At 41.2% G+C, this 20585-nt stretch overlaps 1 protein-coding gene across 8 annotated transcripts in view; it reads left to right on the plus strand.

Annotated features, from left to right (window-relative positions):
- SYNE3 (spectrin repeat containing nuclear envelope family member 3) overlaps positions 1–20089 on the plus strand; it is a 77552-nt gene extending 57463 nt beyond the window's left edge. For all 8 annotated transcript variants that reach the window (XR_010472789.1, XM_065063564.1, XM_065063565.1 and 5 more), the window contains one exon: positions 9348–20089. Coding sequence is in view for 7 of the 8 variants with exons in the window: in XM_065063564.1 (XP_064919636.1) it covers positions 9348–9545 (198 nt within the window). In the remaining variant the exon portion in view is untranslated. The remainder of the gene's footprint in view (positions 1–9347) is intronic.
- Positions 20090–20585: the final 496 nt, after the last annotated feature.

Raw genomic sequence — 20585 nt, forward strand, 5'->3', positions numbered from 1 at the left:
TCCTATGATATATTCCTCTGGTACTCAAATGTGGAGTAGCATCTCTGATATTTTTTCCCCAGTGAAACACTGACCAATTTAAGGTAGTTTTCATATATCCCTTGAATGGTTTTGGCCTTAGTTCAGCCTTCCTGAAAACCCCCAAAGAGTTTCTGTTCTTGCCTGTGTCACTCAGAATTGATTGTTCGGTACTGTTGGTCAGCCAGTAAGGTCACCAGAATTTTTCAGGCTGGAAAAGCAATATTGCATTTTAATACTTGGTGTGGAGTCAGCCAAACATTTAGTAGGGCTGCTTTTCCCTAGAAGAGGCCTAAAAGGGTATTCCAGAAGACCGATCAATTCTCTGCTTTTGGGTCATTTGTCGGGGAGAATAAGAGAAAACAACAGCTTTAGGCACTGCACAATTAGATATAATTTTTTAATTCATCTGTCCCACCTACTTTGGGTTAGGTGCCATTTATTCCTCCTTAACTTCTCCTAAGGAGACTAAAGTCTGCAGTTAATTTTCAAGGATACTGGAATAACATAATGGCAGGCAGCAAACATTTGTCAATTAGGCCTACAGCAAGAGCACAAAAAAGCATTCTATGAGTTTTTAATAGCTACTGAACACAAACAAAGAGAAACAGCTTGGGTTACAAAGGAACGAAGAACTGAAATGCCTCCTAAGTATGAAGGAAATGGCTCCCATTGCACCAACAAGGGATCTGCCATTTCCCTTCAGCCAGTACAAATGTTGCAGTAACTTACGCCTTGCTCACTTCAGTGGGATTTTGCTGACTTCAGAACATTCATTCTGTATTTAAACAGGGTCACTATGGTGAGAATCCAAGTGCTGTAAGCAGAGATGGCTTTTTCATTCAGGCTAAGGCTTTTATCAGGACGTGAACCTGTGTTGCCATGAGATTGTTGAGCACTGCTTAAGAGAACCAGAAAATCGTGTTGATCCCTTTTGGGTGCATCATTGTTCAGGCTGAGAGAAGAGGAAAAGCAGAACTGCAGAATTCATGGCTTTGCAGTTTATTTTCAGTTCATATTTAACACCTAATGTATGGCTAGAAATGAAAGAAAGATTAGGCAAAATATTTTTGTGTTTTGAATATCCTTTCAAAACCATGGTGAAGGAAACCAAGTACCCTGAGAGAATGGCTGATCTAGGGAGATAATACCTGCAGAAAGTCCACATGGTTGGGGGCTGCATCACTGTACTTGCAACATCCAGGGAGCCTGCAGGCAATGGGATCAGGTTAGCTCTTAATTTGTCAGCTCCCTCATGCTTTTGGGTTACACAAAATCAGCAGAGGTGGCAGAATTTCAGCTCTTTTTGGACTGATCTCTGCTTTCTGCAACACAAGGTCCCCAGTGACTTCTTGTCTCTCCTGTTTGAGCTGTGAATATTTTGCAGCAGCAGCAGATCAACCCGGAGAAAAGGAAGATCCAGCTGTGGCCAATCTCATTCCATTGCCTTCTGGTTTTATTCTGTTTCTAACCTGCATGGCCAAATGTTGGGCAGAATAGAGCCTGCTCCATGTATATTAATGTGCTTTTTTTCTGATCATTCATCCTTTGCTGAGGACATGCCCCTAGGCACTGGTGCCCTTAGGAACAGTACGGGCTAATGATTGAGATGTGAGCGACTTCTTGTTGATTAACAAAAAACAGTTGCAGGAAATTGCACATGCTGCAGTGAATTTTTAGCAGGTGCCAGTGACAGGGCAATGTAGATGGATATTTCTGCAGGGCACCTAGCACACTCAAGGACACAATCGAGCAAATATTCAATAATAACTATGATAAATGTTACTTTCAAAGGTTGGCTCCCAGCTACCTGAAAATATTCCATGACCATTCTTGGCATAAATAGGAAGTCAAAAGCTCATTATTTACAGGTCTAGATAGCACCGTCTGATTTATTTTCTCAAGTGCTCAGAGTAATAACACGTCGTTGCTGAACAAATGATTCTGGCTTTATTGTTTGTACAAACAAAATAATTAGGATTCATTACATCAGTGGTCAGCTAATTGCTTCCTTTGAGATTCTACTAAGAGTAATCTCCTGTAACACACAGACAGAGGAACATGTAATTTAATCTTATTTAGAGACACCATTGATCTGGAGTCAATCAAGTTAATGCAGTCATTCAGGAAGCTGTGCAAAGCAAGAACTGCCACAGCTTGCCAGGAGGAGAACAGTAATGCGCTCTGCTCTGCACAAGTGCAGATATGACAGGAATTCTTCATGGCTGAAAGTCACTTTACAGACACTCACAGCACTGTGTATACATGCTCGTGTTAGTGATGCTTCTCTATTGGAAGTATGCGGCCCATTTGTTTTCCTAAAGTGCTGTTGTATGTTGGCCACTTGAAATCTTCTGTACAATTACCTTCTTAGTCAAATGGAAAAGACTAATTAAAAAGTATCTTTCCCTCAGTTTACAATATCTCTTTCAGAGATATAGATAATATCTCACTTTACTAATCTTCCACAGTGCTTCATAACTTTTATCACATATCAAACACTTTCCAGATAAAAAGCAAGTAGTTTCCACTGCTTACGTGCCAAAGAGGGGACCAAACCAGGGACTTTTTCTGCCTGCTTAGGCCTAAAGTATTATAGAAATCAGTGCTACTTTAACGGATCAGGCTGTAGCCCTTGTCCTGTGGCATGGTTCTCCTAAAAGCATGTCATGTTTTATATACACACAGAAACTAACCTTTATAAATCTCTTTGTGTCACAGTAGCATGTGGCAGAGTACTTAGTTCTAAGCAACTTTGCAACAGAAATTCTGAAATATCTGCCATATGTGACAGCTGAAACCACAGATACAAACTGCTGGCTCTTCCTCATTTTCTGTTTTTTTAAATGAAGCCTTCATCAAAGATTCTGTCTTATCATCCAGCCATGTTGAGATACTCGAGAATCTCCCCTAAGGGAGAAAACAAAGCCTGTAATTTGTCTGCCTACTTATTTATTTATGTACATACATTTATGCTCTTCAGAATTGAAAACAATGTTAACATTGCAAAGTCAAGCAATCTGAAGATAGAAGATATCAGAGCTAAAATTGCTTGTGTGACCTCAGTTAACCTCCCTTCAGCATGTTCCTTCTGGTAGCTCTTTATGAGATGGAGATTGATAAGCACAGGACTCAAAGGGGTCCCAGCTATCCTTACTCATTCCTCAGTGCCGGTTGCCTAACCTGGGCAGTGTTTGCATTTAGGAAAGTACAGTTCTGAACCCAGTGGCTCCTCTCTTCTTGCAAAAGTCACATAACCTCTGATGAACAGAGGTTGCTGTGGTGTATGGAAATGAGACATGCCTTTGCCCAGGAGCATGTTGGACACCCAGCTCTATGGAGACAGTAGAATCCAACTACCCCAAATTATTTTCCTCTGGATAAGACCAGCAGTGATTTGCAATATGTTGCTTATCTTAGAGATGCTCATGGCTCTGAGTTGAGAACGGATGAGGGGCCCAGCTCCAAACTATCTTGCATTGAGGTAAAAACCCAGTTTGCTTTGGTTTGAGAGTGCAGCCAGTGCTCCCCCCTGGAACTGATCTCTTCTTGTTGGCAATAACCCACCTCTGTGAGTTGCAACTGAATTAGTACCCAGTGGGGATCTGAAGTGGCAGAAACTGAGGGCCTCTCAGAGGCACAATATCACTGATAAAGATGGTGCTTGATGATGGCATGCTCATGTTCAGAATGAAAGGGATATATGGTAAGCTGCTGTTACAGCATTCCTGGCAGCTCTGCTTATTATCAGAGGAATAATGAAGCGGTAGAATTCATACCTATGTAGGTGATCCTTTCTAAGGCCTGTCTATTCTTCCTATTAAGATGTACGTCATCTGTACCTATTGCTATAGTTTAAGCCTGTTATGTTGTGATCTGCTCACTGTGGATGCAGGCCTGGGTTCATCCTGTCTGAGCATTTAAGTCCTGGGTTTTTGAAATCATGCGTGGTGCAGGGAGTGTAGATGGGAGTTGACCCTCCACCTTTTCCACAAGAAAAAACTAGAAGCCAGGTTCAAAGCTAACACAAGGGGTTTGTTCTTCATGTCAGTTGGTTGACCTGTGGAACTCCTTGCTAAAGGATATTGAGAACTTTTAAAGTTTGCATAGGTTCAAGGGGAAACTGGTCAAGTATCTGGAAGAAACATTCACTGAGCGTCAGCTAGATGGACAAGCTGCTCCATGCTCAGGAAACTGCCTGAGCTGAAAGCAGTTGGAGCCTGAGAATATTAAGGAGAAATTATTTATGCTTGCTTTAGTCCCTACACGTCTGCACCGACTGCTGTAGAATATAGGCTGCTTGGGTAGGGTGCAGCACTGTCATGAAGCAGCATGGCTGTTGGTGTCTCTGTGTAGTGTCTCTAGGACACTAGGGCATTGGTCCCTTTATCCATGGGGAGAGCAGGAGTTTTCAGACAGCCGTGCGTTACCCAGGACAGTCTCTCAGTGAAATGCTCTAAGGTAAGAGGAATGAAACCAGATTAAATCTTTTTTTCTACTGGATAACTGATTCAGTGGTGCAGGTGTGATTTTTGTCAGGCAACAACCCACTAATGAGCATGGTATAAGATGCTCCCTCAAATAGCTAGATTGTGTGTTTTCATATATCCTGGAATGTGGTCAACAGCGAACAAGGGAGTGCACTGATTTTTAGCAAAATACTTCAGCAACTTACACAGGAATATTATGTAGCAAGTTCTAAAGTGCTTTTCTGCTGTTCCCCATCCAAGTGATTTTTCACGGTGCGTTTAGTAAGGAGTTATTAACTGCAAACAGATTTAAGTGCTGAGGACTCCCTAGATCTAAACAGATGCTTGTCATTCAAACACCCCAACATGAATCAAGTACAAATGTGAATGTTCACAGCCAGTGCAGTTCATTTGGTAACAAGCATGCATTTAGCATTACAGAAAACACAGCCATCTACCCCTTGACAGTCCTTGCTTGTCCTGGTATTTTGAGGGAGAAGGGGGAGGACATTTCTCCTTGATGGTGAACTTTAAAAGTATATTTTCTTTTTAAATGTCAACCTATTCCTTTTCCATGTGTGTTTCAAAAATGTCTCTGACACTTTGGCTCGATACACAGGTATTCCAGCTGTTATTCTAAGATGGTGGAAATTAAAGTTCTGTTGACTTCACTGGAGCTTTGCCAGTTTTCCTCAGAGGAAGATTTGGTTTCAGAATATTTTGTGGAGTCTAGATCTGACACATGCACTGCAGGCACTGTGGGTGCTGGGTAGTAAGCCGTACTGATGCCAGTAGCTGGAGTGACTGGAGAAAGGGAATTCCACTGCATCACAAAGGTTGTGGTTACCACTTTTGATCTTACATGGAAATCAAATGTTCAAACTGTCTTTTGCAAGGGTGGAGCTATGTCAGACTGTCCTTTTCTAACCCAGAATCATGTGCTAAAGGGTTGGGAGTGTGGTCTTTACTCCAAGTAGACGCATACAGCCCTGATCACTCTGAGCCCAGCAGAGCAAAGGTTTGAACCTTGGCCTCCTGAATTCCCTGTTGGTGCCATAGTCTCAGGTCACCACAGCCTGAAAGCATCTCTCTGTCTCAGCACACACCTAAAAAAATACCTTGACTTTGTCTTAGGAAAATTGAAATGCTGCTTTTTTCACCCTCAGGAGAGGGAGTCAGTGCCCACAAGTTTCCCTGCTTTTTCCAACTGCATCATCTCTCCTGTTAAAAGTTACTGTGTCTCCTTCAAAATTCTCTGTCCTAAAACTGTAACACCAAAAAAATAAAAAAAAAAATCACCAATTGTTCAGAAAGTACAAAGCAACAGAACTAATGTAGGCTTCATGTGCACAAGAACACCAGAACTTAGGCATACAAGTGCCCAATCAATTTGTAAAAGTATCTGGTTGAACTTCATGGACAAGTAGTTCCCAAACCCGACTTCATTTAGTTGTCTCTGTGCATAATCCTGCTGCAGACACTAAAGTTAATAGTAAATCTCCCATGGATTTCAGTGTGTGCAGGTTGGAGCCCCCATATATTAATGGCTTATCACTGCAAATTTGCTGAAAGCATCAAACCCTCACAGCTCCTGTGCGCCTCATCTTCAGTCCTGCAGAGACATGGTAATGCCGTGTTAGTGATAGCAGAGTCATTCCCATAGCAACAAATGGAGTGAGAAATACAAGATTCTGACCTTGCTGTGTGATCAAACAAAACAGAGTAGCTGGGCAGCAAAGACAAAAGTTCACCAAACACAAATGCCTATAAACCCAGCAAGCAGGTGGGAGAGAAGCAGCAGATGAAGACAAAATATTTCTCCTTCTCTGAAGTTCTACCCCCAGGCAAGTGTCCCTTCACAGATTTTTCTAATGCTAGGATTTGCTACGGTTAGCCTGAGTATCTTACCCTGCAGAAATCTCCAAGGAAAGCAAAAGATAGCTTGATAATAAGGCCATTTCACATTAATTCTTCCTGGAGGATGAGCTTGAAAAGCAATAGTATTTTACAGCTCCTTTCAGTCGATCTAAAAGCAAGGCATATAACAAATAACATTTCAATCTCATCCAGTTTGCTCTGAATCAAATGCTGGATTGGTAAAAGAATCTGGGTAGGAGCAATGTGAGTGACTAATTGGCAGTGTGGTCATCATAGGAAGGCAAAGACAAACCTGAGCAACCATAAGGCATCTGGTTCCTGGGCTGGGGAAGGAACAGAGATGAGGAACAACTGGGAAAGCCCAGTATTTCCCACCAGTTCAGACGCAGAAGGAGATAACTGGGAAGACAGGTGTTGCAGCTGGTATGGCAATAAAATGACAGTTTCAAAATGAAGCAGCTTTCAAAACCAATGCTAAAGGATTGACAGCTGTAAGGCATAAGTTTTAGGTGCTGCTGGGAAGATTGTCAGTCCTTCACACAACTGTGTCAGTCAGAAGTGGGCTTCTAATTCCCAGTTTGAGTTTGTGAGGACATTTTTGAGACTTGATGAACTATTGAGCAGTTAGTCATAATATCCCACCCTTTAACAACATCAGTATTAAGTCTTATTACATCTTAGTGGTAGGAGAAAGAGCACAGTTTGAACTGTCCCCAGGCAGAGGTAACTCTAATCTGATCTTCCACTAATAGAACTACACCCATTAATACGCACAAACTCGTCCATGGCTTCTGGAACCTGGAAAAGGCTTTTTTTCCTTATAGATGGGTCACAATAATGAATGTATTTGTCATATTGCTGCATGTTATGGAAGCCAGTGGAGAATTAAGAATGAGAAATGGTCAATGAAAGCAGCACCTGTCAGTGGCAGTCCATTGGTTTATATTGATTACACCAAGTGGCTGTTTCATGGCATTACAGAGCCAAGCCCAGAAAGTTCTGACCAAGAGTTGTGGCTGCTGCCCTCATGCTTGGTGATTTTAGCATTGATTATAAATACAGAAGCCGTGCAGGCTTTGTTCAGCCCATAGCCTGATGAAATCCAGATGATGTGAAAGATTTCTAGTCTGTGCTCCAGGACCAGAGAAGGGAAAGTCCCATTAGAGCAGCTACTCACATCTGGTACTTTGGCTTGTGTTTGAGAACAGGTCACAGTAAGAGCAGATGATTCCTGTGATGCAGCCGGGTTGGTAAAGCTTTGATTCTGTGGGCAAATGCTAGCTGTACCTAAGGAAGTTGCCCAAGGGTGCTTCAATTCACAGTCCCGCTTATGCCCTGACATTTACTCATTGCCCACTAACTACTGATGGTTCCAGTGTCCAGGGACCTGAATTTTCACTGGCCTTAGTGAGCAGGTTACAACTTAGATACCACAGGCCAGAAATGAGAGAGCAAGCAGTTGTTGCTCTGCTGCCTCCACATCTGCCTGACACAATAATGAAATCTCATCAGCCATTTGATATAATGGAAGCAAACCAACTACAGCAGAATAAGGATTTCACACCACAACTGTCTCATGATCTGCAACTGCAGCTATATATTTGCCTTCATAATTAATTCTGTAGGCATCTGCATGGAGCTGCAAGAGACAGAGAAGTTTTGGAAGCAGTGGAAGAGAGAAAACCTTAAAAAATAGAAAAGGGTAGTTACTTTCCTTTACCACCATTCTGCTCCTTATCTTCTCTGCTGATGTTTCCCATGCACTGTTCCTGGTGGCGCTGCAGTGGGACAAAGGCATTGCCTGTTCACTCAAACATCCAGGGGAGGCCAGAAGCCGCAATTTTGCTGCAGCATGGACACCGCCTGTGGCTCAAACACAGCAAATTAACCTTCTCTTGTGGAAAACATGGGTCCCACTTCAGTGGATGTTCTGCATTGATTTTTGTGATGTAGGTTGGTGCCTAATGCTGTAGCAGCATTCAGCATTACTTCTATGTTCTAAATCCATGTTTGATGAAATTAATGGATTATTGAGTCCTCTTTTTCAGGACACCCTTACAGATAGTTGACTTGGCCTTTTTTTTTTTTTTTTTTTTATGAAACACACAAAGTTCAGTTCATTGGCAGGAGATACCCAAGAATCCCACCAGTGGAAATCTCACTTCTTAATTAATCTTTCCTGAATTCTATAGCACTAAATATGTTCTCTCCTGTTTGTCCTAATCTGTATTAAATTCATGAGGTTAACTGAGCTACTCTAGATTTGCACAAGCATAAAGTGCAATGTGACCTTTTCTGTGTGTCCCTTCTGTGACTGCCCAGCAATACATGTGACTTTATTGTCCTCTTCACTGTCAGTGTTGTTTTCTCTCATTCTCTTCCACCACATTAAAGTATAAGATGTTCATGGTAAAGTAAAAGGGGTATTGAGGCAAGCTGCACTGCAGGGCCTTTTTTCTGGCTTGTGTCCTCATGGACCCCAAAGTCAGGATCCAAAGAGCATGTCTCAGCTGCAGGTGTGACCATGAGCTGGGTGATCTGCAAACAAAGCTCCTTTCTGCTGATGGAGAGCAGAAGGCTGGCTCCTCTCTTCCAGGCCTCAGCACTCCCATTTTACCGACAGGAGAGTTACTGGCACAGACCTTCTCTGCCTCGTGCTGGCTGTGAGGGGACCAGTCGGGAGCTTTGGTGCGAGCACTTGTAACCACTGCTTTGTAACTGGGAAACAGACTTTTAGGCAATTGTTTTCTTCTGCCGGAAAGTCTGCAGTGTTTTCCTGCAAGAAGACAACACTTTGCAGCAGTGGATCCTTTAAGAAGGTAAAATATTCTCCTCAAAAAATAGTTTAGGCACCACCTTCAGTTCTCTGCAGCATACCAAGCATGGGTTGTTCTGCCCCTCTTCCTGTCAGTTTGATGTAATTGAAGTGCACCTCCCCAGGTCTTCATTCTTCTGAGTTGCTCCTTGGTTTGTGTCTTTCAGGGGCGCTCTGGAGGTGTGTGCTCATTTCTGCGTCGAGTGTGCCGGGCAGCGCTGCCATTTCAGCTGCTCCTCTTGCTCCTCCTGCTCCTGGCCGTCCTGCTGCCCCTCGCCGAGGAGACTCACAGCTGCACGCTGGCCAACAACTTTGCTCGATCCTTCAAGCTGATGCTGAGATACAAGGGCCCACCCCCAACCTAACTTCGTGGCGGGGCATGAGGTGACTCTCAGAAATACAGACTCTTTAACAACTGCAAGTGTGGATTGTAGGGCTTCTAACAAGGTCGTCATATGAACCGGATAGGTCGCATAAATGCAGCATAAGATTATTTCATTTAAATCAGGTATTTGAGCAAAATTAATATTTTTACAATATTTTGTTATTATATTTATAACATGTATATAGAGATTGTGTATGTGTATGTATGTACATATATATATATAAAAACGCATATCTGTGGTCAAACTAACATCCACCATCCACTCATCCACTGTTGAGAGAAAAGTCTTGCAATTTTACTGTTTCTACCATCTTTCAGCAAGACATACTGAATGATGGTTTGGTTTTGAGTTTCTGGGTGGTTCTAAAAATCACCTCTTGTTTTCATTTGAAGTCAGAGCAAGTATGAGAAGATGCGGGCAAGCACCGGAGTGCAAACTGGACAGCAGGTAGAGTAGAATCAGGTTTTAATATAATGGTTGACATTCAGCCCATGGAAAATTAGGACTATTGTATTTGAAATCTTGAGCTGTTTTTTAAGTATCTAAATGCAGAGATTGCAGAAGGTAATGGAAATGTTTCCACTGACTTCAGGAGGAGTGGGGGTGGGCCTCCTCTTATTCTTATTTTTTACCAGATTTCTTTTCCAATTACTGTGTTCTCCAGCCCACCTGAATCAGGAGAGGTAAAATACAGTAGGAAAAAAGCTGAGAAAAGAGGATATATTTTTTAACATTTCTTTAGCAGGAGAACTTTTACAATCAGGTCACAGTTTTCTGAACAAATTTGTCAGCAGGGAACACCATCTTCTATCAGTGATCTTGTCCATGAAAAGCAGTGGGGTTTTGGTTTGTTTGTTTTGGTGGGGTTTTGTATTTGTTTGGGTTTTTTTTTTTTTACTTTTTCAAGAAGCATTTGTTAATGGATCATAGCCTGAACAGTGGGATGCAGCCTGGCTCCGTGTCAGCAAGTCCTTTAATAATACCACCCTGGACATAAGAGTTCTTCCTAGGATATGTGTATATTAATGGTTTGTTAAACTGGTATAAACTGAGTGTGTCGAAGACAGTCAAGCATAGATTTCTGTATAGTCTAAATTCTAATATGATGATGATGACTTGTCATTTATTTACCTAACCTTATGCCTGATTTATCGAATTTTTGAATGTACATTTTAACATTGCCTTTTAATGTAGAAGCAGTTCACGCTGTCATGAAATCATTCTTGGTGGTGTTTTACCTATTTAACTTCTGAGAGAAAAGGTAATTTCTAAAATTTTGTGCCATTTCTGAGAGCTATCCCTTATTTTCTCATGTCTTTAGCCACAGTAGTAATCATGGAAAAACAAAACAAAACAATACAAGACAAACAAACAGAGGAAACAGTTTTCCCATCTTGGCTGTGTTGCAGGAGGAACTTGTCTTCTGGGTACCAGTATGGTGGATTCAGAGGAAGTCGTATTTCTTTAACAAAACCATGAAAGTTTTGCTAAAGAAGCAAACTTGGGTAGAACAGGGAGGCGTAGCAGCAAGGAGCTCATTAGAGGCACAGAATGAGGGAGAACAGGCAGATGTGAGAGCAAACTAGCTAAAGATAGAGAGGTGTCCAACAATTTATAAAGCCTAAAAAAAGAAGTCATGATGAACAGAGCAGATAAGAATACAGGCTCAAAGGAGGAAAAATCTCTGAATCTTTTTCATTCCCTCTCCCTGCTACAGAATTGGTGCTATTACATATTAAAGAGTCTTCTTCAGTAAGGTTTAAAACGGGGCAAGTAACAAGGACCCTACCAATGTTCTGAGAAGAGTCGTCCACCACCATGACTGTTACTGGGTTCCTACTGATGCTTCTGACTGCATTTGGTTTCCTGGAGTTGAATTAAATTGCCAAATTTCTGCTAAAAGTTAAAAGGTGGAAATTAGAGAAAAGGGAGCAGGGATGATGAAGGTGTTCAGGTAGAGAACAAGGGGAGTGTGAGGGGGAACTGGACTGATGTGGATCAAAACCTGACCAACAGGAGGTCACAGCAGAGCCCTAGAGAGTAGGCTGGGGGGGGCAGAGGCTGAAAGCAGAAAGGTGAGGAGGGAGGATAAATGCTGGGCAGTAAGTGAGACATTCACATCCAAATGGGAAGCGAAGGAAGGTAAGGCCTGTGATTTCATTCATGATGGAGCCAGATGGAGAGGAGCTATCATTCATCAGAGAACGGGGCACATTCATTCTTTCTTTGCAACGGTTCTTTGGTGTGGCAGAGCGTGTACCTCCTCCTCATCTCCCCAATGAGCTGCGCAAAAGCCACGCATGTTCCCGCAGTGCTCCTCAAAAAATCCCTGCCAGCCCTGAGGGAGGAACCTCGTGGAATCGTCACACATGTCTCCATGTCAAATTAAATGCTGCAGTAAAAAAGAAGTGTGAGGGAAGAGAGGCGGAACAAGTTGTGCTGTATGTGGTGTATGTGTACTTGTGCATACACTTTTCTGTGGCAGAGCTACACGGCACATCTGAATTTTGCTGAGCATTTCCAGGTGATGAAAGTAAAATAGCAGTGAGAAAGTAAAAATAATGAGGAATAATATAGCTGCAAGAGAAAATCAGTAGGGAGATAGACAAGTCTTTCTTACGAAAGCACAAAATCTAACATCAGGTTTCTTTCTGCCAAGCCTTTCTTACCTGGATGATTTTTATGGGTTCACAAATGCATTTGACACTACAGGAGTATGCAACTGGGCGAAAAAATTTCTGCACAGAGGACCATAACAGAACAACTGCATCGTCACCTCGGTTTTTCAGTGTTGTGGCAGCTTTCAAAATACCCACTAAATTAGAAACACACTTTACTGCTGGGTTTGCATTCAATTTATTCTGTAAGTCCCGTCTGTAACCTTTGAATTTTTTACTTTAAATCTCAGCAAATCCATTCTCATTAATTTAAGTAATCTAAATTTCTCACAGAAGTGATGAATGTCTCTACTTCTTGGCAATGGAAATTATCCAAAGCACAGGACTGCAGTGTTCATCCCACTCAAAACAATTTCACTCTTCCATAATGTAATAACTTCACCTGTCCAATGTGGGTGTGAGATTTTTCTAAGAAAGAAAGAATTAAAAAGTCACAAAAGTAAGATTGAAATATAAATCCAAATTTACTCTTTTTTATTCTCTTGTTTTGCTTCTGAAAAGTTTGTTATACTGATTCCTGGAAGTGTGTGTAAATATTAATCAAGTCAGTAACTGTAATAATGAAAACAAACTGCCCAACTTCCAGGAAACTGACCAAAGCTCAGATTCCTGCAAACACAAACTAAATCATGCCATTTCCAAATCAGTCCTTAAAATCTTGAGCACTGTTCTTCATGCCTGAATCTCTGCTCACATATGATTTGGGCATTTCACCCTCACTTTTGTGCCTATAAAATCTCCAGCTCATACATCTCAGACATCCATATGAAACTGAGATGTGTTATGGCTCAGCTTCAGGCTGGGGCTGCTGCCTGAAGACATCCCTTGTCAAAAACCTGTGGTGCACAGAACAGATAAGTGTCCACAACTGAAGGCTTGCACTACTTTAATCCAGATCCAGCCACTCTCGGGAGATGCTAAAACCCTCTAAAATAGACTGAATGCCTTTGAGCTTGTAAATTGTTTGTGCCTCTGGCTCAGGCCACGCAGCCTGTGCTGCCTGCAGTCCCCGGCCTGTTCCCGGAGCAGAGCTCCGCTGCTTCTCTCCACGCTCTTTTGCCCAATATCTGACTGACCACACTAATGACCCTTCAGTGTTGAAGGCAAAATCCTGCACACCAGTGCCCATGCATTAAAGTAAGAATTTTGCACAGCCCCAAAGGCGTACTTCCAACCCAGCCTTTGGAGTGAAAGCAGGCCTAATTTATAAATTGTAATTGATTCTGTAGCCAGATGCTTTCAACAGAATTTTCCATGACTGCAATACAGCGAGATAAAAATCACTGTTGTGCCACGTGTCTATTAATAGCCCTTTCTCTGATTCCAGCTAGCAATTTAGATTGTATTAAATATTATTTATATGTGCTTTCTCCAGAAATCTCTGTGTGAAAAACATGTTCAGTTCTATGCACATACATTAAAAATGTCGTACTCCCATGTTAGCCCAGAATCCCCAGAGCAATCATGATTTGTACTGAGCACTAGCTTATTTGCCCACTAAACTCAAACATTTTGGACTGAAAAGAAAGCTACTAGCACAACTAATAAAAACACCTGATGATCGATGAATACTTTGGAGAGCTCTTATAATGGCGTTCCACTTCTCCTCAATCTTTTTTGTGTGGATAGTAAAAGTCCTTGGAGAGAAAAAATGTCTCCAAAAAATGGCCATCACTAGATAAGCAGATGATAATCTCTGCACATCAGAAGAAACAGTGTGCTCTCTTTAGCTGCTATGGGACCTCAGGAGTTTGCTCCATCTGATCTCTTCTTCAGTATTAAATAGGAAATGTTTTACTTTGATGTGTGTGCGTACACATCTCATTAGCACTAAAGAGATTTGAAGAGTGAGCTCATACACAGGAATTCTTTTAAATTTTGTTGACAAGAGTACATTGTCTTCTTTCCTCAAGAAAAAACAGAACGCCTGTACGGCAGAGATTGCCAGAGCAAACAAAACCTTTTGGAATAACTGAAGATTGCAGACTGAAATTAAACTAGATAAATAATTTTGCCTTTCAGGAAATGCTGGTATGAATACTCCAACAAACATATCTATGCCAGGCATCATAGTTGTCTTTCAGGTCATAGGTTATGTACCCAGTTGGCTTTGAGAACTTCCTTTGGAGACTTGGACTGTCTGTTGGGCAGTAATGAGTTGCTGGTCTGCAGCTGAAAACATGTTTGCCCACAGAACTGTATCAGCTTCTTCCAGAGTCGCTGGGGGCTCTCGAGGATGTTCTTAGTAGTTCTCAGATCATTGACCTGCTCCGAGCCATTGCAAGTTTATTGCATTAATCTATCCATCAGTGGTTGGCAACTCTCAGAAACTAGTTTATTAAAATGCTAAAGAAAACGTTGGTAAAGACATCATGATTCATTCACAAACCAGTCTTATTATTTTTGCCATATTTAAACATAATATCTATTGGTTATACTGGGTTATAAACAGATTAGTCGTAGGTGTTGTGTAACTGCGCAGCATGTTTTAGGCACAAGGCTTTTTGACTTGCACATGGATGTTTAAGAATTGTTGGCTTATTTCACACTTTCTCAATGATAAAACAAAGATTCTTGAATGTAGTATTTTTAGGGAAAAAAATGGCTGGAATAATCTGTCAGACGGTTGATATTTTTAATTATTTCTTGTCTATCCAATTTAAAATGTGAATATCTGTCTACCAGAGAATTAACAGTAGATCTGAAAGACAAGGACTATATATCTGAAATATACTAATTCAAGCAGTAACCTAGATGGCACCTGTTACCTAAATGACTTCAGCAATGCCAGATTCAGCTCGTTGTACCTGTGAGCTAACAATTCTCCTCGTAGTAAACTGTGGGTGAGATGAAACTGCACAGGTTGAAATACAACATCCCCATGGAAGCAGCAGGAGACATTAGGTCCTCAAAAGGCAGCCTGGTATCTCGAGGCAAGGGATGAACATGTAGGTTTGGCATAAGGGGAGAAACTGAGGATTAATTACACAGGAACAAGGGTTTGCTGTCCTGCTCTGCCAGACTAAATTTTGACAGTGGCCGTCAGCAGCACGCAGTTTCACAGCCCTGATGGCAGAAGGAGGCTTCCTTCCTGTTGATTCACTCTAGCTGAGATTTCAGTCTTGGGGGTTCTTTTTTCTTTTCATTAACTACAGAACAAACTGCTAAGTCAAGCCCCTCTGTGACAGATTAATGGTAGGTGGTAGGCGCTGATGCTCCAGGAAAAGATACAGGGAATGCTATTGTAGATAGAAAGATAGGCATGAAAGTCTCTCTTCAGTCCTTTGGAATTAGATGTTCATTCTAGAATTGAATTAGGAGGTTTTCTGTTCCTTTGCAAGTAAATGCCAGGTGTTGCCTTTAGTCTTCTGGATTTTGGGGGAGAGCCTATTCAGTGCCTTATTGAATGCCAGGGGTTTTCTGTCTTGAGAGCCATTCACGGCAGTAAGTTCCACATCATTCCCATAAGTTGTGTAAAAAATGTATTCTCCTGAATTGGTTTTTAATTTGGTTTGAGGGGTGAGAGTTGTTTGATTTTCCTCTTTGGTCCCTGTGTGTTGAATCCAAGAAAGCAGAAAGACTTGCACTACCCTTTACAGAACATTCTTTGTTTTTCCTTCTTTTATCAGAGCAGGGGAGACTCAGCTTTGTCTCCTTCCTAAAGTAGAGGATCCCAATCATTACTTCTTTTCATGTTATAGCTCTTCCGTGACTTCCCCATAACAGCTTCCAGTTCTTATTCCATAGGTAGCACAAAAAATCGAGTCCTGCTACAATAAATTGAAATTCAATACATTTTTCCTCCTTGCAGTTCCTCCTGCAGATGCTCTTGTCTGTTTATTCTGCCTCCAGTGTCAAAACCGTCTTTGTCACTATCTGAGGGGACTCTGGTCCTTGCCAGCCATCTTCAGGTCTTCTGGCCACGTCCTGCCCTCATCTGCCTTCCATGTTAGCTCGGGGACTGTCCTTAAACTCACATCTGCAGACGGGAGTGCAAGGGTGTTGCTTAACAATTATTAATAATGAAAGGCTTGCCATTAGCTTTGCTCATAGCCTGCCCAGGCTCTTTTCTTCTCTCTAAGCAGGTTTTGATGGGTAATCCAACTGCCACATACAGAAAATTGCCCCTGAATTGGTGAGTTGGTGTTTCGGTTTCTGCTCTGTTATCCTGGCATTGTCCTTGCCTGTGCTCCCATGGGAGCTCCAGAGGGTTTGAATGTTGCTGTTATACACCCTAATAAGCCAAGACCCTTCATTTTGAGCTGAGAGGGGGGGAAAGGTCACTTTTAACAAACTGATTTCACAACTCATTTATCAAGCCCTCTAGCAAACCATTTATTTTAGCTCCTTTTTGCTCCATCAAAAGCTGTATGTCAGAATGGAGAGGTGAATTTGGGGAGGCTGGAAACTGGAGGCAGGCTGGGGTGCCACCCACTTTCACTAGCGCTTTGCTGAGGGGCCTCCAGCTAGAGTTCAGGGGTAGGAGCTGTTATTTTTCCTGAAATGACCCTCACCTTCAAAATCAAATTATTTCTTTTGTCAAGTCCAATAAGCATTGAACACCACAGACTTGGTTTCACTACAGATGTGAATGAATGCCTCTGTACAGTACTTTCCATTGCCATGAAATATATATATGTACATATATATATGTAATGGGGAGTGTAATTATTGTTCTACTTAAAGAAAGGTGACATTCCACTTCAATGTAACTTTCAAGTGCAGCTTTTAAAAGAAATTATGTCTTAAAGGGAAGCTGGAAGAGTTTAGAGGTATGTGTTTTAATAAGCTTCAATGAGCTTTAAAAAGCTTTGAGCTAGGGCTTCAGTCTCTAAGGCAAAAAGCACCCAAGATGATTTTCTCATCACCATCAGACCCTGTAAGAGTTTAACCTGGGAGTCACAGCTTGAGTCCTGGCTGTTCCTGGAGGTTTTGGATACTGCATGTACTGATTTTGTGTCTGTCCTCAAATGCCAGCCTCCCTTTTGTACACATACATGACTGGAAGACAGAAGACACACCTTTGTCTTGCTCCAAGACCCTGATGGTCATTTTTGTCTCAGCAGATGTATTCATTTTGATCAGTGTCACTCTTTCCATTTTGTTTTTTCTTTTAATTTCTGCTAATTGAGTTCATCAGGTGATTCCAGGAGGGCACGCTCCACCTGCCCAGTGTCAGAGCTGCTCCTCCAGCAGCTTACCTTCTCATTTGTTTACGTGGATGTACTGGACCACTGTGAAGCAACAGGACAAGCAATAACGCAGTGCATTTTTCTGTCATTGCCTTTTGTAATACTCCATTGACATTGAAAACTAGTAGGAGATCCAAAAGCTGCATTGTTGTTTACTAGCAATATAGCCAATGTACAGTGCTTCTGCAGGGGACCTGTCCTCACTTCTCAAAGCAGCTGGCTGTCTTGGGCCCAATTTAATTAACAAGGCTGGACTATAAACAATCTTGGATCCCTTCACCAGCACTCCATCAATCATGCTTCCATCAGTTCTTGTGCTTTTGTTTAGTTTCAAGCTAGAAGAAAGTTTGAAGAAATGTGCTAAGACTCCAATATAGGGTGAGTAAATATCCCATATATGTCCCAAAGATTACAACAAAATGAAGGGATTTACTCTCACATTGAGCAGAATTAATAATAAGTTCTAATTGAGTTATTAAAAAGTTACTAAGAACAGCCTGGAGTGAAGCTTCTGCAATCAAACCATTCTCTGCATTTAATTTAAAAATCAGCAAATGTTGAGGTTCGTTTTGCCACTTTCTGTTACAAGTGACCTGGAACTGAAATGTGAATTCTCTCAAATGGGAGATTTATTGATGCAGATCTAAACTTCACCAGTATGTCCCATGTAAGATCATCCACCTCTCGGCAGAGAGGAAACCTAAGGCTGTTCACAAGAGAAACTCATATTGTGAGTGGTTTTAAAATTCTTCAGATCTCATATTCACTTCCAAATGTCAGTAATGGGGAGGGGCAGAAACCCTCCCGTGAGCCCCGTGCATTTTGCATGTTGAAATCCTGGCTTGAATTCAGGTCTCCACCTCAGCTTCTTGTAAATGTTAATATTCAAGTAGAACAAAAATGTTAGAGGCAATTACAGCATGAACATCTCTTCTTGTTTATGTATAGTAGCTGATAGCAGAGTCTGTAATAATAATCTGTGTTTATACATGTGCTGGTCAATGTAACAGCTGGGTACAAAATACCTTTTAGCTGTCACAAGAAACTAACTGGATTGATGTCACTTTTTGCTTGTTTGAATAGAATTATTTGCCTTGCAGGGACCAGTTCCACTTTTGTCATGTTATTTATGATTTTTAAATGCATTTGTGATAAATTAGGCTCGTTTCTAAGGTAAACAATACTGGAGCCAAGCAGCTGTCTCTGTACATGTGCATGTTATCACAGCTGATATCAAGTCCAAGTCAGACTCCTTGTCTTGCTTGGACCTTTCCTTAACCTTTTTGGCTTAGTCAGGGAAATGTGGACCAGTCTATTTTCTTATTTAAAATGTGGCTTTTTGAAAAGCTGAACTTATTTTTTAAAGCCTTTCTTTTTACAATTATGGATTCACAAAGACTGTAACAATCATATTTTTCTAAACTGCCAATTGCTTATGTTGGGAAATATATATATAGATCTATATTTTATTCTACAGATTTCCGTGTAGTTTTGAAACTCTTTGTTTTCATATATATCCTTCTATTTGCTAGAATTATATTAAAAAGCTGTAAGCTTCTGTATACTGACTCTATGAAATTCTATAAAAATGCAGCTGCATAAAAAGACTGACTTAGTTTTTTATTTAAATTGTTAGAGCTAAGTCATCCTTAGTGTTATGCCATGCAAGATGTACGAAAAGAAATCAGGTCATTGTTTCAAAAGGCTGGACAGCGTTATGTGACACTTCCTAAAAAGTCTTGACTGAAAGTCAGGAGAATTTACCCTAGAAATGGTGCCACTTCAGGGCCTCTTTCTATAGTTTATTCGCACTGTTTAGGACCTTATTTCACAAGTACTCCCATGAAATTTCATGGGAAATATTCAAAATAAGAGCCTATGATGTGTGAATAGCAGTGATAGAATAAGGCCCTTTTCTAATGGAGAACGGGGCCTTTTAACTAGTCAAGAGGCCAAATTGTGAGCATTTCAGGAAAACATTTTGTGTTCCCTTCTGCACTGTGGACTTCTCCTGTGTATTATGGATTTATTCCATAGCTGAAATGCCAGATTAAATCAATTGAAGCCCTGTGTGTGGATCAACATAATGCAAAGTTGTGGTGAAATATTGCAGAAAATGGCCTGATTTAATTCTTCAGAACAATAGTTAAGGTCACTCACAGCCTTGGCTTCTGTGCCCCTGTGAAGCAGAGGCCCTTGTTTTGTACCTTGGTTGTGGTGTAACACGAAGGGATTTCTGCTCTTTGCCTGGAAAATACTGTCTATTCCTCAACTTTGTCAGAAGCATAATATTTTCTCAAGTGAAAAAAAAAATAAAAATCTGATTCTGCAAGACTCATGTGGGTGTTAAGGGCAGCTGGGACCTTCTGCGATGAGGCCACATTATTCTGAAAGCTTATCCCTCGATGACAAATAAAATATGATGCGGCTTTGCTGTTTGCAAGTAGGTTACAGAGACTGGAAATTCATCACCCCAAGCCCTAGCCTTGTGACTGTTTTGTGATGCTCCACTGTTAACCAATGAACTATGTTGAATCAGATTATAAAGTCAGAGTATTTTATTGCATGTGGGTTTTTTTTGTAATGAAAATATAGTTGTATTTGATGTTGCAGTTATAATGCAGTAAATAAATACATATGTATTTCTTTTTAAGGACTTTTAAATGATTCTTGGTGGTGGTTTCACATTTTGCTGTGCTTGTTTCTTACCATCAGAGTATTTGGGCTGACCTAGAAACTCCAAGAGCACGTGAAGCAAGAATAAAATTTGCTGCTGCCTGCCTCTTTGCTCATGTACCACTGGAAGAAGGTTGTGCTGAATGTACCTACTTCACTCTACCCCTCTAACATTTAAGAGAAGATGTCAGCTTTTCTGTAAGACTGTGCAGTTGTTTGAATAGACTTCTACCAAACCAAATTATAATGTGATTTGCTAAATCACATTACAATTTAGTATGATTTCTTACAGTGTTGGCCTCTGCCATGCTCTCTCGGTGCCCTCAATCCCAAACCTGCTAAAACAAAGGGGAATTCTTTTGAGGATGCCCATCCCGTGTAGTGAGTGAGCAGTGTATTACTTAAGCCACTGCTGATTTCTCTGAATAATTACTGCAGCATGTATGTGCGGATGCACAACGCTCATTAGCATC

This window comes from Columba livia, chromosome 5, assembly GCF_036013475.1.
Source record: "Columba livia isolate bColLiv1 breed racing homer chromosome 5, bColLiv1.pat.W.v2, whole genome shotgun sequence".
Classification (NCBI taxonomy): domain Eukaryota; kingdom Metazoa; phylum Chordata; class Aves; order Columbiformes; family Columbidae; genus Columba; species Columba livia.